The following is a 17,648-nucleotide window of genomic DNA, read 5'->3' on the forward strand; positions in this document are numbered from 1 at the left end:
AAATTTGCCTGTTACTCCAGGTGTTTCTTGACTTCCTACTTCTGCATTCCAGTCCCCTATAATGAAAAGGACATCTTTATTGGGTGTTAGTTCTAGAAGGTCTTGTAGGTCTTCATAGAACATAAAGACAACTTCTTTCCTTAACCTTCATGGACCAACCTCTGCCAGCTTCAAATATTTCTTCTGCAGCTTCCTCATCTCTCTCAGCCTTGCTGTGGATTACGCTCTGGCTAAAGAGAATGCTCTGGTTGGTTTGAGCTTGTATCTAGACTACTAAAAATTTATCCGTATCAGCAACAAGACTGTTTCACTTTTTTCTCATTCTTGTATTCATCAGAGTAGTATTTTTAATTTCCATCGCATACTTTTCCTTCACATTCACAATTTGGCTGTTTGATACAACAGGCCTAGCTTTCAGCCTACTCCAGCTTTCAACATGCTTTCCTCACTTAGCTTAATCATTTCTACCTTTTGATTTAAAGTGAGATGTGTAACTAGTTCTTCCTTTCGCTTGAATACTGAAGAGGCCACTATAAGGTTATTAATTGGCCTATTACTGTGTGTTAGTCAATGGGAAGGCCTGAAGAAAGGGAAAGAGAAGGGGAATAATCGGTTGAAACAGTCATAACACACATTTCTCAATTAAGTTCACTGCCTTACGTGGGTGCAGCGACACCACAAAACATGTACAGCAGTAATGATGAAGATTACTGACAAAGATCTCCATGACAAGTAAGTGGAAAACTCTGTATTTCGTAAGAATCACAAAAATGTGACAGAGACACAAAGTGAGGAAATGCTGTTGGAAAACTGTACTGATGGACTTATTCAACGCAGCGCTGCCACAAATCTCCAATTTGTTTAAAAAAAAAAAAAGAACAGTATCTGCAAAGAACAACAAAACAAAGTGCAATAAAAAGAGGGACGCTCGTACAGTTAACAACCTGGACCCGTGACTGGCATCTTAAGTGCTGGCAGATTTGTGGAAATGAGCCCTTAACCTGCAGAATTCACTGCCATCTCTGGATTGACTTTCTAATGAGTGGAAAGGACACTCAGCTGGTACTGGAGAATTCCTTGGTGTGGGGAAACACACAACACACACACACCCTGCCACATACTGGTGACCAAAACTGTTAGGATTTCCTAACAGGAAGGAACCAACTCTCTAAACTGTTAGACGGCCATTTGTGTCTCTAGTTTTCTGGCTGTGTTATAAATGAAAAAAAAAAGAAGTGAATCATTCAATGTATCCAACATTTTGCCTATTCCACGCTGAGTTTACACCACACCTTCCTGCAAATTACACACAATAAACCTCATGTCTACATTCTAGTCAAATAACATTTTAAATCAGATTTTACATTTATTATTAATAAAACATGCCGTGTTAGTATACAGAAGCCTGAAAATGGTAATCTAGTACTTGGCTTAAATAATACAAGCACCTGCTGCAGTCTTTATCAAGACTCAACCTGCCTGTATCATGGTCCTTAAAAAACAAATTTTACAAGTGCATGATTCCTTTGGGCTACTTTACTTAGGAAAGACTGGAGTAAAACATCTCTAGTAATCAATTAGTTTTATATAGGTTCAATTAGAAAATATCAAGCACTAGAAAAAAATATATTCTAAATTAGCTCAATTTAAATATTCATTTTCATTTTTACATTTAATTTGAATCTTCAATGTTTCACTTATTTTATGTGTTAATTACATTCTACCAGGTTTTACTTTGGTAATTTCTCAAGTATCCCAGAGAAGATAAGAAAGAATTAAATTTCTATCAACTACATTGTATGTCTTCATATGACCAGGTTGAGAAACTTTTGCTCCCTGCATAGCAGTCATGACAGGAAAAGAATTCTCCCAGTCCACCAACAAGGAACCAATAATTCTACTGTCCAGCATAAGGGCTGCACAGCTGGGGATATTCACATTCTGCTTCCTTCCAGAGCATTTTGTTTTAGCAAACAAGGACTGATTGCTTTCAAAATTCAACTTTGGTTGAAAAACACTGAGGTCACAAATAGAGCCACAAATGCAGAGGTAACAGACAGGGATGATGATGCTCCCAAAAAGGCGCTGGATCTCCGGTGGGGCCTTTCCTTCAAGAACAAATGTGTTCAGGAGGCTCAGGAGCACAACTCAGTCTTTCTCAACATGTTGGGACACCCTGCTGTGTCTTCTTCAGCTAGGCCTGCTGTGTCTTCTTCAGCTAGGCCTGTTGAGACCACAGAAACCGATCACATTTTTCGAGCATGCTTTGTATCAAGGCTCTGAAATCCCAAAGAAAAGAAACAAGCAAATTTAGTTGTCATTGTTTATTCTTTTCAGAAGTAAAGGATTCAATAAGCTGACTGACTCTGTGCATCAAAAGACAAAACTAACAGAGTGAAAAGGCGTCCTATGAATATGACACCTTCTCCTATACAATAGGGGAAAATATTTGCAAATCATGTATCTCAGAGGTTAATATCCACAATATGTAAAGAACTCATATGACCAAAAAAAAAAAAATGCAATTTAAAAATGGGCAAAAAACTTGAACAGGTATTTTTCCAAAGATGACATTCAAATGGCCAATAAGCATATGAAAAGGTGTTCAATACCACTAATCACTATCATCTCATGCCCATTAGGGTAGATAACTATCAAAAAGTAATAGTAATAACTAGTGTTGGCAGGGATGTGGAGTAACAGGAACCCCTGTGCACCACTGGTGGAAATGCAGAATGGTGCGGGATCCATGGAAATTAGTATAGGAGTGTCTCAAAAAATTAAAAACACAAGTACCATCTGATCCAGCAACTCCACACCTGGGTATACACCCAAAAGAACTGAATGCAGGGTCTCAAAGAGAGATTTGTATCCTCATGTTCACAGCAGCATTACTCAAAATAGCAAGAGGCAGAAGCAACCCAAGTGGCTATCAAGAGATGAGCGGATAAACAAAATGTGGTTATATACACATAACAAAATATTACTCAGTCCCAGGAAAAAAGGAAACTGTCAAATGCTGCAACACGGTTAAGGACAGTATGCTAAGTGAAATAAGCCAGCCACAAAAAGACACACAAATAGGACCACAAATGCAGAGGTAACAGACCCTGTCTGTTACCTCTGCATTTGTGATCCCAGACAGAAAGAACAGTGCTTGCCAGGGAGGGGGCAGAGGGAGGAGAGGGGAATCGTGGGGACAGAGTTTCAGTTCTGTAAGATGAAAAAGTTCTGGAAATTAACTGCACAATGACACGAATATACTTAACACAACTGAACCAACTACTTAAAAATGGTCATGTTATCTGTATTTTACCACAATTTTTAAAAATAAAATTTTTTTTTTAAAAAACTGACTGAGATGATTAGGTGGGTGTATGTGTGTGTGTGTGTGAGTCACTCAGTCGTGTCCGAATCTTTGCGACCCCATGGACTGTAGCCCACCAGGCTCCTCTGTTCATGGGATTCTCCAGGCAAGAATACTGGAGTGGACTGCCATTCCCTTCTCCAGGGGATCATCCCAACCCAGGGATCAAACCCCAGTCTCCTGCATTGCAGGTATTAGGTATGTGGTACAAATAGTATTCTTAAAGAACTGAGTATACATCATATTTGGGTATCCACATCGACCTACAAGTGTCTTGGTCACGACTATGAACAAAGTATTACTTTAGCCTCGTCCCTTAATCACCTAAATCAACAGAGTAATCTCTGTCCCCCCATCTGTGAGGGGTTGGGAATATGTGATCTATACAGTCCCGTCCCCCTCTGAACATTTGTGGGATTCTACACTCCCCAAGTGCTTGTGGACAGGGCAGGACGAAGGCAGGACAGACAGACATTAATTACCTCTGCCTTTTCTCGGCAATTCTCAGGATATCACAGGTTCTGGTAAACCTCTCTGACAGGTCCAGGGTCAAACCACATTCCTGGAGCAGTGACCAGGCCCGGTCTGGGCCCATGGCCTTAGCTAATAGGAGGGCCACGTTCTCCACAGTGATAGGGGAAGGCCCATCGCTGAAGGTTCCATCTGGTGACTGCTGGGGGGCTGGCTTTGTGCTTGTGTTCTGCACCAGATGTAGGAGAAGCTTCCATTCTTCCACAGTTTCTGGGATCCAACCTATGCAAACACACAGAAACAATGTGGGCTCTGAGCACTCTGCCTGCATACAGGAGAAACCATTCGGAAAAATGTTTCATACCAAACATAAAAATATTAAAAGAACATAATCTCACCATTCCAACACAAAGCTGTTTTCTGAATATTTGTTGAATAAATAGCTCAAGACAAGGAGAAGCCATGAAATTAGCCTCTACATTCTTTCATTTGCTCACGCAGTAATAACCCAGGGTACACTCCATGCTGCTGCTGCTGCTAAGTCGCTTTAGTCGTGTCCGACTCTGTGCGACCCCATAGACGGCAGCCCACCAGACTTCCCCGCCCCTGGGATTCTCCAGGCAAGAACACTGGAGTGGGTTGCCATTTCCTTCTCCAATGCATGAAAGTGAAAAGTGAAAGTCAAGTCTCTCAGTCGTGCCCAACTCTTAGCAACCCCATGGACTACAGCCTACCAGGCTCCTCTGTCCATGGATTTTCCAGGCAAGAGTACTGGACACTTCATGCTAGGCACTGAATATGAATGTGAAAGACAGACATGATGAGTCCTGCACTGCTGTGGAGCTTATGGTCTAGTAAAGGACAAAGAACTTAGTAAACACGTAAACAAATCTATGTTTATAAATTGTGCTAAGTGCTTGCTATAAAGGAAAAGATCAAAGAGCCATTCAAGAGGCTGGCAAGTTTTGGACAGTTTTTTTTCTTTTTCTTTTTTCTTGAGGATCAGAGGAGGGTTCTATGAGAGTGACATTTAAGCAAAGAGCTGAAAGATGAGACAAGTTCACCACGTGTGTGCATGTGACCTGTATGCATGTGACATACATGCATGGAAGGTGTCAGGAAGGAGGGGCGAAAGAGCTTACGTTTCTGATCAAGGAAATATGGAAGATGACACAGGAAGAAACCAGGTGATTTCAAGGAACTCAAAGGTGGAAGTGAGGATTGAGAATGAGATGACAGGGCCAGGCCATAAGGGACCAGCTTAAGAATCTAGACTTCAAGTCAAGTGTAAGGAGTTTCAAGGAGGAGAGCCACATAACCCAATTTTTCTTTACAAGAACCATTCTGAGCTTCAGTAACATGGTGGAGTGAAAAGCTACCTTAGTCTCCCCCATTCATCCGACATGTTTCAACCAGTAAAACACTCACAACGCCCCAAAGGAGGTGCCTGCGTCCAACACACCAAGATACTGGAGAATTTCCCACACAAATGCACAACTACAGGTGGTGAACTGGAACACATAGACGGGGCAGGACCAAGGGAACAATAGAGACGGTGCCCGCAGGGCCCAGACCTCCAGCCCCAGAGAGGTTGGTAGGAGCAGGGGAGGTGGTGCACATGGCTCCAGTCACCCCCCGCCAAAGCCGCAAAGCCCAGGAATCTTACGACACTGGACATGGCTACTCTTCCCTACTCCTGGCTTCCTCCACAACAACAGTGGAACCTGCCACTCAAGGGATCCTGAACAGGAGGTGCACCAGGCGGCTATGCCAGCAACACTGGCAGAAGTAAGGTATCCATGGCCCCACAGGTACAAGAAATGATAATGAAGGCCACAGGGCAGTCAGAGGTGGAGGGCACCAAATGCTAACTTTCAAACATGAACAGAAGCAGCTGAGGGAAGAGAACCCAAAACGTGTGCTACGGCGCCATCTGCTGGAAAACAAAGGAAAGGCCTCTAATTTATAACCTATGGTGTTATCAGAGTCAAGCAGAGAGGTTACTTGCTACTTTTTTTTAACTTTACAATATTGTATTGGTTTTGCCATATATCAAAATGAATCTGCCCGGTATACATGTGTACTTGCTACTTTAAATGTGCCAGCAGAGGAACAATTTCATCAAACATCATGAAGAACCATAGTAACACTTTTATCACAAAAGTACAATGACAATTCTCCAGTAACCACACTTAAAGTTACAGAATATTGTGAGCTAACTGATAAGAGAATTCAAAACAGCCTTCATGAAGAAAGTCAAAGAGCTACAAAAAAAGAGCAAAACAGAGAGGCAGTTCAATGAACTCAGGAATAAAAGTGAACAGAGAGGAAAAAATGAATGAACAGAGGAATACTTTACTAAAGAGTTTAAAACTCTAAGAAAGGAGGACTTATTCGGTGATCCAGTGATTAAGACTCTGCACTTCCAATGCAAGGGGCACGGGCTTGAACCCTAGTCAGGGAACTAAGATTCCACATGTCCTGGGATACAAGGAGGGTTGTGTACACAAATCAATTCACATAAACACATTAACAAAATCAAGGACGAAAAGCATATGATCATTTCAATAGATGCAGAAAAAGCATATGACAAGATTCAATGCCCATTTATGATAAAAGAAATTCAATAAAGTGGGTATAGAAGGAACATAATGCAACATAAAAAGGCCATATACGACAAATCCAGAACTAATATCATTTTCAATGATGAAAAACTGAAAGCTAGTCCTCTAAAATCAGGAACAAGACAAGGATGCCCACTCTCACCACTCTTAGTCAACATAGTACTGGAAATCTTCCAGTAGAGCAACCAGGCAAGAAAAAGAAATCAAAGGCATCCAAGTAGGAAAGGAAGAAGTGAAACTCACTATTTGTGGATGACGTGATTTTATATACAGAAAACCCTGAAGACAAGAACTATTAGAAATAAAAAACGAATACAGTTGCAGGGTACAAATCAACATTCAAAAATCTGTTAGAAGGGGCTTCCCTGGTGGCTCTGTGGTAAAGAATCCATCTGTCAATGAAGGAGTTGTGGGTTCGATTCCTGGGTCAGGAAGATCCCACATGCCACAGAGCAACTAAGTCTATGCACCACAACTTCTGAGCCTGTGCTCCAGAGGCCGGGAGACGCAACTACTGAGCCCACGTGCTGCCAACTACTGAAGCCTGAGCACCTAGAGCCTGAGCTCCACGACAAGAGAAACCCACAAAGAGAAACCCATGCAGCAGTGAAGACCTAGCACAGCTAAAAGTAACTGAATACAATTTTTTAAAAAATCTGTTGTATTTCTATACGCTAACAATGAGCTAGCAGAAAAAGAAATTAAGAAAACAATTCAATTTACAATGAAAACAAAAAGAATACGATATTTATGAATAGGTTTAACCAAGGAAGTGAAAAACCTATACACGGAAAACTGTAAGACACACTGGAAAGAAACTGAAGAAGGCACAAATAAATGGAAAGATACTGCCTGCTCATGGACTGAAAGAGTTAACACTGTTAAAATGTCCATATTTCCAATGCATGCTATGGATTCAATGCAATCCTTACTGAAATCCCAGAAACATTTTTCCACAGAAATAAGACAAAAAATTCTAAGATTTATATGTAACCATGAAAGACCCCAAAATAGCCAAAACAATCCTGAATGAAAAGAACAAAGCTGGAGATATCACACACCCTGATTTCAAACTATATTACAAAACCATAGTAATCAAAACAGCATGGTAGTGGCAGAAAAACAGATACATAGATCAATGGAATAAAACAGAGTCCAGAAATAAACCCATACACGTACGGACAATTAATACAAAACAAAGGAACAAGGCACATCCAATGGAGAAAGGATAGTGTCTTAAATAAATGGTGTTGGGGACACTGCTGGGGACATTTTTTTGCATGAGGCAAAAAAATGAAAGTAGACCACGATCTCACACCATACACAAGAACCAACTCAAAATGGATGAAAGACTTAAATAGACTCAAAACCATTAAACTAGAAGAAAACACAGACACAGCTCTCTTTGACATCAGTCTTAGCAATATCTTTCTAGATAGGTCTCCTCAGGCAAGGGAAATGAGCAAAAATAAACAAACAGGACTATATCAAACTAAAAAGCTTCTGCACAGGAAAAGAAACCATCCATAAAATGACAAGATGATCTACCAAATGGGAGAAGACATTTAAAATGATAAGGGGTTAATAACCAAAAATACACAATTGGTTGAAAAACTGGTCAAAGGCACTAAATAGATTTTTCCCAAAGATGACATACAGATGGGCAACAAGCAAATGAAAAGATGTTATGCATCACTAATTATTCAGTTCAGTTTAGTTCAGTTGCTCAGTGATGTCCAACTTTTTGTGACGCCATGAACCGCAGCACGCCAGGCCTCCCTGTCCACCACCAACTCCCGGAGTTCACCCAAACCCATGTCCATCGAGTCGCTGATGCCATCCAACCATCTCATCCTCTATCATCCCCTTCTCCTCCTGCCCTCAATCTTTCCCAGCATCAGGGTCTTTTCAAATGAGTCAGCTCCTCACATCAGGTGGCCAAAGTATTGGAGTTTCAGCTTCAACATCAGTCCTTCCAATGAACACCCAGGACTGATCTCCTTTAGAGTGGACTGGTTGGATCTCCTTGCAGTCCAAGGGACTCTCAAGAGTCTTCTCCAGCACCATAGTTCAAAAGCATCAATTCTTCAGCACTCAGCTTTCTTTACAGTCCAACTCTCACATCCATACATAATTACTGGAAAAACCATAGCCTTGACTAGACGGACCTTTGTTGACAAAGTAATGTCTCTACTTTTCAATATGCTGTCTAGGTTGGTCATAACTTTCCTTCCAAGGAGTAAGTGTCTTTTAAGTTTATGGCTGCAATCACCATCTGCAGTGATTTTGGAACCCAGAAAAAAAATAAAGTCAGCCATTGTTTCCACTGTTCTATTTCTATGAAGTGATGGGACCAGATGCCATGATCTTAGTTTCCTGAATGTTGAGCTTTAAGCCAACTTTTTCACTCTCCTCTTTCACTTTCATCAAGAGGCTCTTTAGTTCCTCTTCACTTTCTGCCATAAGGGTAGTGTCATCTGCATATCTGAGGTTATTGATATTTCTCCTGGCAATCTTGATTACAGCCTGTGCTTCTTCCAGCCCAGCATTTTTCATGATGTACTCTGCATGTAAGTTAAATAAGCAGGGTGACAACATACAGCCTTGACGTACTCCTTTTCCTATTTGGAACCAGTCTGTTGTTCCATGTCCAGTTCTAACTGTTGCTTCCTGACCTGCATACAGGTTTCTCAAGAGGCAGGTCAGGTGGTCTGGTTTTCCCATCTCTTTCAGAATTTTCCAGTTTATTGTGACCCACACAGTCAAAGGCTTTGGCATAGTCAATAAAGCAGAAATAGATGTTTTTCTGGAACTCTCTTGCTTTTTCCATGATCCAGCAGATGTTGGCAATTTGATCTCTGGTTCCTCTGCCTTTTCTAAAACCAGCTTGAATATCTGGAAGTTCACTAATTATTAGGGAAATGCAAATCAAAATCATATGAGATACCACTTCACACATGCCAGAATAGCTATCATCAAAAAGTCTACAAATAGCAAATATTGGCAAGGATGCAGAGAAAAAGGAACTGTTTGCACTGCTGGGAATGTAAACTGATGCAGCCACAGTTGAAAACAGGGAGGTCTCTCAAAAAACTACCATCTGATCCAGCAATCCCACTTCTAACATTTATCCAAAGAATATGAAAACACTATCGGAAAAGATCTATGCACCCCTATGCTCACTGCAGCACTATTTATAATAGCCAAGATGTGGAATCAACCTAAGTGCCCTTCAATAGATGAAAGGATAAAGATGTCACACACACACACACACACACACACACACACACACACACACACAGATTATGGAATATTTCTCAGCCATTAAAAAAAAGAAGAAATCTTGCCACTTGTGGAACACAGATGGACCTTGAGGGTATTATGCTAAGTGCAATAAGTCAGACAAAGACAAACACCACATGATTTCACTCGTAGGTAGAATACACAAAACAAACAAAAACAAAACAAATGAACAAACCAAACAAAAACAAACATGTAGATACGAAGAACAGAGCAGTAGCTACCAGAGGGGATGGAGCCGGGGCAGGTGAATCGGGTAAATGGGAACAAACGATGACAGACGGAAACTAAACTTTTAGCAGTGAGCTCTATGCTGAAGCTGAAACTCCAGTACTTTGGCCACCCCATGCAAAGAGTTGACTCATTGGAAAAGACCCTGATGCTGGGACGGATCAGGGGCAGGAGGAGAAGGGGACAACAGAGGATAAGATGGCTGGATGGCATCACTGACTCGACGGACATGAGTTTGCGTGAACTCCGGGAGTTGATGGACAAGGAAGCCTGGCGTGCTGCGATTCACGGGATCGGAAAGAGTTGGACATGACTGAGTAACTGAACTGAACTGAACTACATAGATTGATGAAAACTGATGAAAATTTAAAAAAAAAAAGTACCTTAATACTTGTAAAGGCTTAGGAAAATCTGACTGCTACTCTAAGTTCATCTTCATGATCTCTAACTTTGGGCTGTGTAAAAAGGCAACAGGATGCAGAGAAAAAAACCTGAGCACGAGCTTTAGAGACGATTGGACCTGGCCTGAACCCCAGTTCCAGCATTAACCAGTTGTATGACTGTGGGGAAACTAACTGTTCTTTTTCTGAGCCTCAATTATAGCTTCTGTAAAACAGAAGTAATAGTAACTATCCCACAGGTTTGTTATTTCATTTAAACTAGATGGAAAAGCATCTAGTAGAATGCCTCACACATTAGGCACTCATGAAATAGAAAAGTTGCCTGTAGTTTATTTCTAGTTATGATTTCACGATATACCAAGTAGTAAGGATCCAAAAAAACTCCACGAATTTGGCAAGTAGCTAGAATAAAGAAAATGACCATTGAAATGTTTACCACGTATCTTTACCGGAAAGCCTGTAGTGATTTCTAAAATACTGTAACCAAGAGTAACCAATTGGAATTTACATACCATTGTCCCCTTCCATCAGGCTCATATCATTCAGATACACAATGTTGGTGAAGGCCTCTCTTCTTCTCTCCAGCTCCAAACAGAGAATAAGATATCCAGGCCAGAAACTTTAAAGAAACCAAAGGTGGTGAGAAGAACAAAAGGCAGTGAATTTATACGGCATTGTGCTGTCCAACACAGTAATATTAGCCACGTATGGCTATTTACATTTATTTATTTTTGGCTGTGCCATGAGGCATGTGGGATCTTAATTTCCCAACTAGTGATGGTTCCCATGTTCCCTGAACCTTGGAAGCATAGAGTCTCATCCACTGGACTGCCAAGGAAGTCCCTATTTACATTTAAATTAAATAAAATTTAAAAGCCAGTTCTTCAGTTGACCAATACATATTTCAAGGATTTAATGGCCACATGTGACTAGTAACTACCGTATTGGACAGCGTGATAAAATATTTTTAGGATACTTTCATTTCCTCAGAAACTAGAACACTTATAAAAAAAAAAACAAAAATTAAAGTTAGTGATAAATACTAATTTCTTGGTGGCTCAGACAGTAAAGCATCTGCCTACAATGCAAGAGACCTGGGTTTAATACCTGGGTTGGGAAGAACCCCCAGGGGAGAAAATGGCAACCCATTCCAGTATTATTGCCTGAGAAATCCCACAGACAGAGGAGCCTGGTGGGCTATGGTCCATGGGGTCACAAACAGTCGGACACAACAGTGACTAAGCATGAACTCAAGGCCAAGCCCCAACTATCAGACTTTTAAGCTTATATACTTTATAAACTTTAAGGTTTAATACAAAACGAGCATATTTCTTCCCCAAACATGCAAACTTTGGCAGTTCTCCCTGACTCTCCCCTTCCTCATTTCCTATACCCAGTACCTACAGCTCCCACCGTGTGTTCCTTTGAAATGTCCCACTGGCTGTGCTCTTTCTGTTGCCCTGGAATCAATTCAGTCATACCTGAATTACTGCACCAGGTTCCTAGCTGGCCTTTATTTCTTGTGTCCAATCCTTCTCACGTATGAACTAGAAACCTTCATCTGTCATGCCATTTTTGTACCAAAAAGTTTAAAAGGGTCTCCGCTGACCATAAATTCTTTTAACCACCTTTCAAGGTCTTATATGATCTCATGACCCACCACCTGGCCAGTCTCACCCCTCATTACCAATGAACAAATATGCATCAAGTGCCTACTACTTTATGAACTATGCACTGAGGGAAAAGGAAGACGCATGTCCCTATCTCCAAAAGACTGTAATCCAGGGGAAGCCAAAGATAACATGAGATAACACCTTTGGGCTATAAATAACTGACTAACACGTGATACGGATAAAAAGCCCTGTCAGTTCATGGCCTTGATCTTGCTGTTTGTCTCAGCTGACCTGCCCTCTATCTGGCTCATTTTTAAATACAAACCTTCCCCATTCTTAGGGCTTACATCCAAGTCTCACCTCCTCCCTGAGCCCATTCTGATCTCTCCCTTCCCAGAAACTGTATCAATTACAACTTGTATCACACAGCCTGGTACTTAATTAAATACATCTGAGAACTGGAGTGACCAACTAAGCAGAAGAGGGAGAGAGGGACAAGCATGGACCAGTCTCATGTACACATAAAATAAAATATGCTCAAAATTTAAAACAAAAAAAGATGCTTATTAGTACTTAAAACAAAAAAGCACTTTAGCCAAAAGAAAAAAATGACAAAGCATATACCTTCAGTCCCTTAACTACAAAGTTATTAACTAAAATGACTCTAAACTTAACTTCAGCTTCTAGGAAAATTCTCACTTACCCATGAGACCTACAGATGTCAGTCATTTTCTCTTTTGTTGTAAAATCTGCAGGAAGTTTAATCAGATGAAGGATGAGCTGACTGTAACCCCAGGAAAACAAGTGAGAATGAGGCCTGAGAATTGAAAAAATATCAGTATATTAGGAAATAAACTCTACAAAAATGCTTATTCGTCAGCTAATATGTAAGAATAGAGTTTTAATTATATTTTTTCCATCATTATATTTTTCAAACATTTCTACTTGGCTTTCAAAACATTAAAATCACTATCTTTCCTATGACAAATACCTGTTTATTTTTTTAAATTATACATTTTAGAAATCAAAAGAAAATTCAAAATTCTATCATTCACAGCCACTTTATATCTTTTCAGACCTTTTTTCTAGGCATGTAAGGCAGGCATTTTGGGAACTTTTAAAAAGTGTCTTTAGGGAGAAAACATAAGGAACATATCTGATATAAGCATCAACATGCATTTTTTACAAATTCTGGGTTTTTCAAATACCTTATTCAAGACTCTATATTGTATTTGGTTGCACTGAACAGCTTCAGCCACATGCAACAAATTCTGATAAATTCTCTTTTCATTTTTGTTCTGTTACAAATGTTTTTTAATTTACCTTGTTACAGATTCTTAGATACACCCATCATTCCAAAGTGGACATTTAATTTCCAAATACTTGGGGCTTTTAAAGTATCCTTGATATTAATTTCTCATTTTTATATTAATTTCTCATTAAATGCTTCTCCTCTGCAACCACCATCTATGTCTTTTCTGTCCTTTAACTTTATTAAGGCTTTCAATGGCTGAGTCAAAAATCTCTCTTGATAAATGTCACATTGCACTTGAAAATACATGGGTTATTTTGAAATATCTTTTGATATTGCTTTCTAACGTAATTTCACAGTGATAAGAGAACAGACTCTATGATTTCAATACCTTTAGACCATGAAATTTTTGCACCTTGTTTTATGTCCCTGGATATGTTCCAGTGACTCCTGGTTGATAATCTTTTGGAATATGAACAGAATTTATACCCTGCTGTTGTGTGAAAATTGTGTAAATCTTAACTATGTTGAATTGGTTCATAGTGCTTTTCAGGTCTACTAAATCCTTCTATTTTTCTATTCATTCTATTAATTATTCTGAGTTTGATACTGAAACTCCAACTAAAAAATAATTGTAACATACAGTGGAACTATATGTAACTTTGTTCTGTATTTTCCAAGTCTCCTATAAAGGTGTTATACTTTCACAATTTAAAAAAGAAAAAAAATTTATAGATTAAGCATTGTCTAGAAATCCCTTGGCAAATTTCTAGGAAGAAAACACACAAACAAATACACACACACTTTTCCCTCTAATACAAGTTTAATCACCAAGAGTTCTTAATGTTGGTCCATGGAAGAGTTTCAGAGGCCAAGTTTAATTCTCTGAAATCATGTGCAAAATTCTCCATGAATGTGTATTTTTCTGACAGGAATCATCAGATTCTCAAAGGCTCTGTGATTCAAAACAAATGTTCAGAACTACTAGGCAATACACTCAGTCTGATTACTAACAGGATTGGGTAACTCTCTTCCACAGCTGTTTCTAAAGTAAGCCCTGAATGCTCTATATGAATAAACTAGTTCTGTTCCAAAGGAGCAGCCAAGCTTAGAAATGACTCCTTTATACCTGGGGTTTCCTTCATCATCCATAGTGCTGGTGCTTGGGGGAGCATCATGGGACACAGCCAACAGCAGCCAATCCAACCTTAAAGACTCTGGCTGTAGAAGGGACTCAAGGAAGGACGGCCTAAGAGAAAGTTGGAGAGAAAAATTATCAATATTCATGTTGAGAAAGGAAAGACAAAATGTGCAGATGTGATGAGAATGGTATTAAGGGATCAATATAGTGGACGAAACAACCTGAAAAACCTTCTGCTAAAAAATGGATAGAAGTGCTGGTGAAAATCTTATAGCCTTTTAAATGAACAGTTGGGCTTCAAGATAAAAAGGAAAACACCAAAGAGCCAAAAAAAGAAAGAAAGAAAGAAAGAAATACTAGTATATCAAATGTGAACCAATCAGAAAAGGGGAGAGGGGAAGTTGCCATTCTCAATAATCTAGGGACGTGTGTTTACTGCCACGGAGATATAGGAAAAGAGGCCTCAGCCCAAAGAGGCTGAGACAGCTGGAACTGAGAGCCACCCACAGAAAGCTGGGATATCATCACAAAAAGGAAGCAGAAAATCCACTCACTGGCAGGGAAAACAAGGAAGTTTATCAGTCTTAGCCTAGGCCCTGAAGCAGGAGTTTAACTTCACACTGTTGATCTGAGACTCTGAGAGGGAGAGAGGCAGGACAGAGAAGTGTGGTTAGGTGCACATTTGTGATGCGCACTGTGATTTGTGAAAGAGTGGTACATGACTGCCAAAGTCCTCCTCTTCTACAGCAGGTACCTCAATTCTGTGGCAGTTAACAGTAAAAAGGTTTCAACTGATTATACGAGAGAAGTAATGCTCCATCAAGAGAAAGTGAAAGTCACTCAGTTCTGTCTGACTCTTTGCAAACCCATGGACTATACAGTCCATGGAATTCTCCAGGCCAGAATGCTGGAGTGGGTAGCTGTTCCCTTCTCCAGGGGATCTTCCCAACCCAGGGATCGAAACCACACTGCAGGAGGATTCTTTACCAGCTGAGCCACAAAGGAAAGGAAAGTCTTTATAAAAAAAGAAAGAGAGTCTGCAAATATTCTTTCCCTCTCACCGTTGATCTTCGGGCCTTGATTTCACCAGACTGTCTAAATAGGCCAAAAACTGAACAGGATTATGATGACAAAGTTGCATGACATCTGAAGGCAAAATGGATGGGTAAAACCTGATTAAGGATCGAAGGGCTGATTCTCCAAATTTCTCATACAATCTGCAATTAAAAACAAAACATGTTAGTCTCCCACTTCAGTAAGATAATATAACTTGGTTACATTATCTACATATTTATTAGAAATGAAAATAAATATACTAACAAGAAGCTGCTCAACATGTGATAGAGGAAAACTTTAGAGACTAAGACCAAGAAAATGCCTGGGCTTTAATGTATATGAACAACATATAGGACCACTCACCGGGCAGCATATGCAATCAACAAAGGACTGTCAAAAGGAACAGAGTCCTCCAATAACTTTAATCTTGTTGGAAGGTCTCCTGCTTCCATCTTTATATGTGTCGGACTGGAACTCACCATTTCTAAAAGACAAAGCACACCCTTTTCCCTTCATCTCATAGCTGAAAAAACTTAATTCACGAACACATTAATCAACAATCCACAACATTTGTAAAGCATCACAGGAGAGACAAAAAACACAAGAGAGACAATCTCTGCTTTTAAGATCCGTAAAATCAAACTGGGAGACAAAGCACACTCAACAAGACAAAGGGACAGATAACCAATATGTAAGTGACTATTACTATTGAAAAAGCCTTCTTTTTATATGTATTATCCATATTACATATATAAGCTATTATATATACTATATATATATATAGTATATATACATAGTACATATGTACCATTAATGCCCAATTCCTTAATTTTTTTTCTAGAACTGGTATCCCTAATCCATCTTTTGGAACATCTGTCCTCGGTGGATATATTAGCAAGAAATAAACTATTCTATCTGCATTACTATGAAGTACCATAGCACTTGAGCCTACTCAGCTATTATGATCCCTCTGTGCCTCACTTTCCTCATCTACTAAAGAGAATGCCACCATCCACTCCAAGTGTCAGAAGGAGGAAATGAAACGGTGCCAGAAAAGAGTTCAGAGTTAATAACTAGCACATGTAAGTACTTAGACATATGATCTCTCTATCAGTAAGTTATATTAGGGATTTTCTGGTTTTCACATATCAGCATTTATGAAACTTTGCTTAAATCCAACTTCTCCAACACTGCTACATCATTTTCTCAATGACTGTGAGAAAAATAAAACCAATTTCTTATAATAGCTGCAAGAACTATTAAAAACTAAATTGAGTTGTAGATCAATTTCTTAAAAAAGGAACAATCTCAACAGAAAACTAAATTAAATTGAGTAGAAAACTAAATGGATGGTTGACCAGAACAGCAATGATTTTCTACTTAAATATTTTTCTTTAAACTTAAAAATGTCAACATGCTATTGACCTCTATACAAATTTTTATCTTTAGTAAGGCAATCTGATTATTACCTTTCAATCCTTCAATAAAAGTATCCCAAACACAAGGACTTTTAGGGTAACTCAGCTTGATGCTCTCCTTTGCTCTTTTCAAATCCAGAAGAAAAAAGTACTTCTTTAGGAACTGACAAGTCAGCATTTCAAGAGAGCACTGCTGCAAAGTGTGGTCGCCATGTCCACTGGCACTTTTGATCTCAGAATTCAACACACTCAATTCCAAACACAATGTTGTCAATTCAGCCAGATCCTTCTGAAGACTGTCTGCTATACTCCAAGGAGAACATATTTGGAAAACGTCATCATCCAAGGGCTCCCTCAGACTATTTACAGATTCACATGCTGTTTGATCAATAGTTTCTTCATTGCCTAAAGAGTCCCTTTCTTCTTTTTCATATTCTTCATCTAATATTCCCTTTCTTGACTCATCAAGCAATTGCATATCCTGGTTTGATTCCACGGATGAGCTGCCAGTATCTGAAATGCCTGAAAAGTCCTTCACGGCAAATGTCTTTTCTAACTGTGAAAGCCACTCCCGTAAAACCATTCTCAGGGACTTCGGTTCAAATAAAACCAGTGGGTCCTGTAGCTTGCTCCTACACAAGACAGACAAGTATGAAACTTACGTTTTATGTGGTTTTTCAAAAACAAATAGTTTCATGTTAAATAAGCCTAACAGAGACAACATTACTTATCTGAATAAATGTTCCTTTTCAATATTTTTTTTCAACTCTTTAA

At 39.5% G+C, this 17,648-nt stretch overlaps 1 protein-coding gene across 9 annotated transcripts in view; it reads right to left on the reverse strand.

Moving 5' to 3' along the window:
* Positions 1 to 733: 733 nt before the first annotated feature.
* The window catches only part of HPS5 (HPS5 biogenesis of lysosomal organelles complex 2 subunit 2), a 43,921-nt gene continuing 27,006 nt past the window's right edge, over positions 734 to 17,648 (reverse strand). For all 9 annotated transcript variants that reach the window (XM_086385120.1, XM_086385119.1, XM_086385118.1 and 6 more), the window contains 8 exons: positions 16,926 to 17,506; positions 15,820 to 15,940; positions 15,462 to 15,617; positions 14,389 to 14,508; positions 12,711 to 12,824; positions 10,907 to 11,013; positions 3,850 to 4,120; positions 734 to 2,279 (listed from right to left, as the gene is read on the reverse strand). In XM_086385120.1, coding sequence (XP_086241246.1) covers positions 2,219 to 2,279; positions 3,850 to 4,120; positions 10,907 to 11,013; positions 12,711 to 12,824; positions 14,389 to 14,508; positions 15,462 to 15,617; positions 15,820 to 15,940; positions 16,926 to 17,506 — 1,531 coding nt within the window. In that variant the 3' untranslated portion in view covers positions 734 to 2,218. The remainder of the gene's footprint in view (positions 2,280 to 3,849; positions 4,121 to 10,906; positions 11,014 to 12,710; positions 12,825 to 14,388; positions 14,509 to 15,461; positions 15,618 to 15,819; positions 15,941 to 16,925; positions 17,507 to 17,648) is intronic.

The sequence above is a fragment of the Bos grunniens genome, chromosome 29 (genome assembly GCF_055505025.1).
Source record: "Bos grunniens cultivar Pamir isolate PY7600 chromosome 29, Bosgru_T2T1.0, whole genome shotgun sequence".
Classification (NCBI taxonomy): Eukaryota; Metazoa; Chordata; class Mammalia; order Artiodactyla; family Bovidae; genus Bos; species Bos grunniens.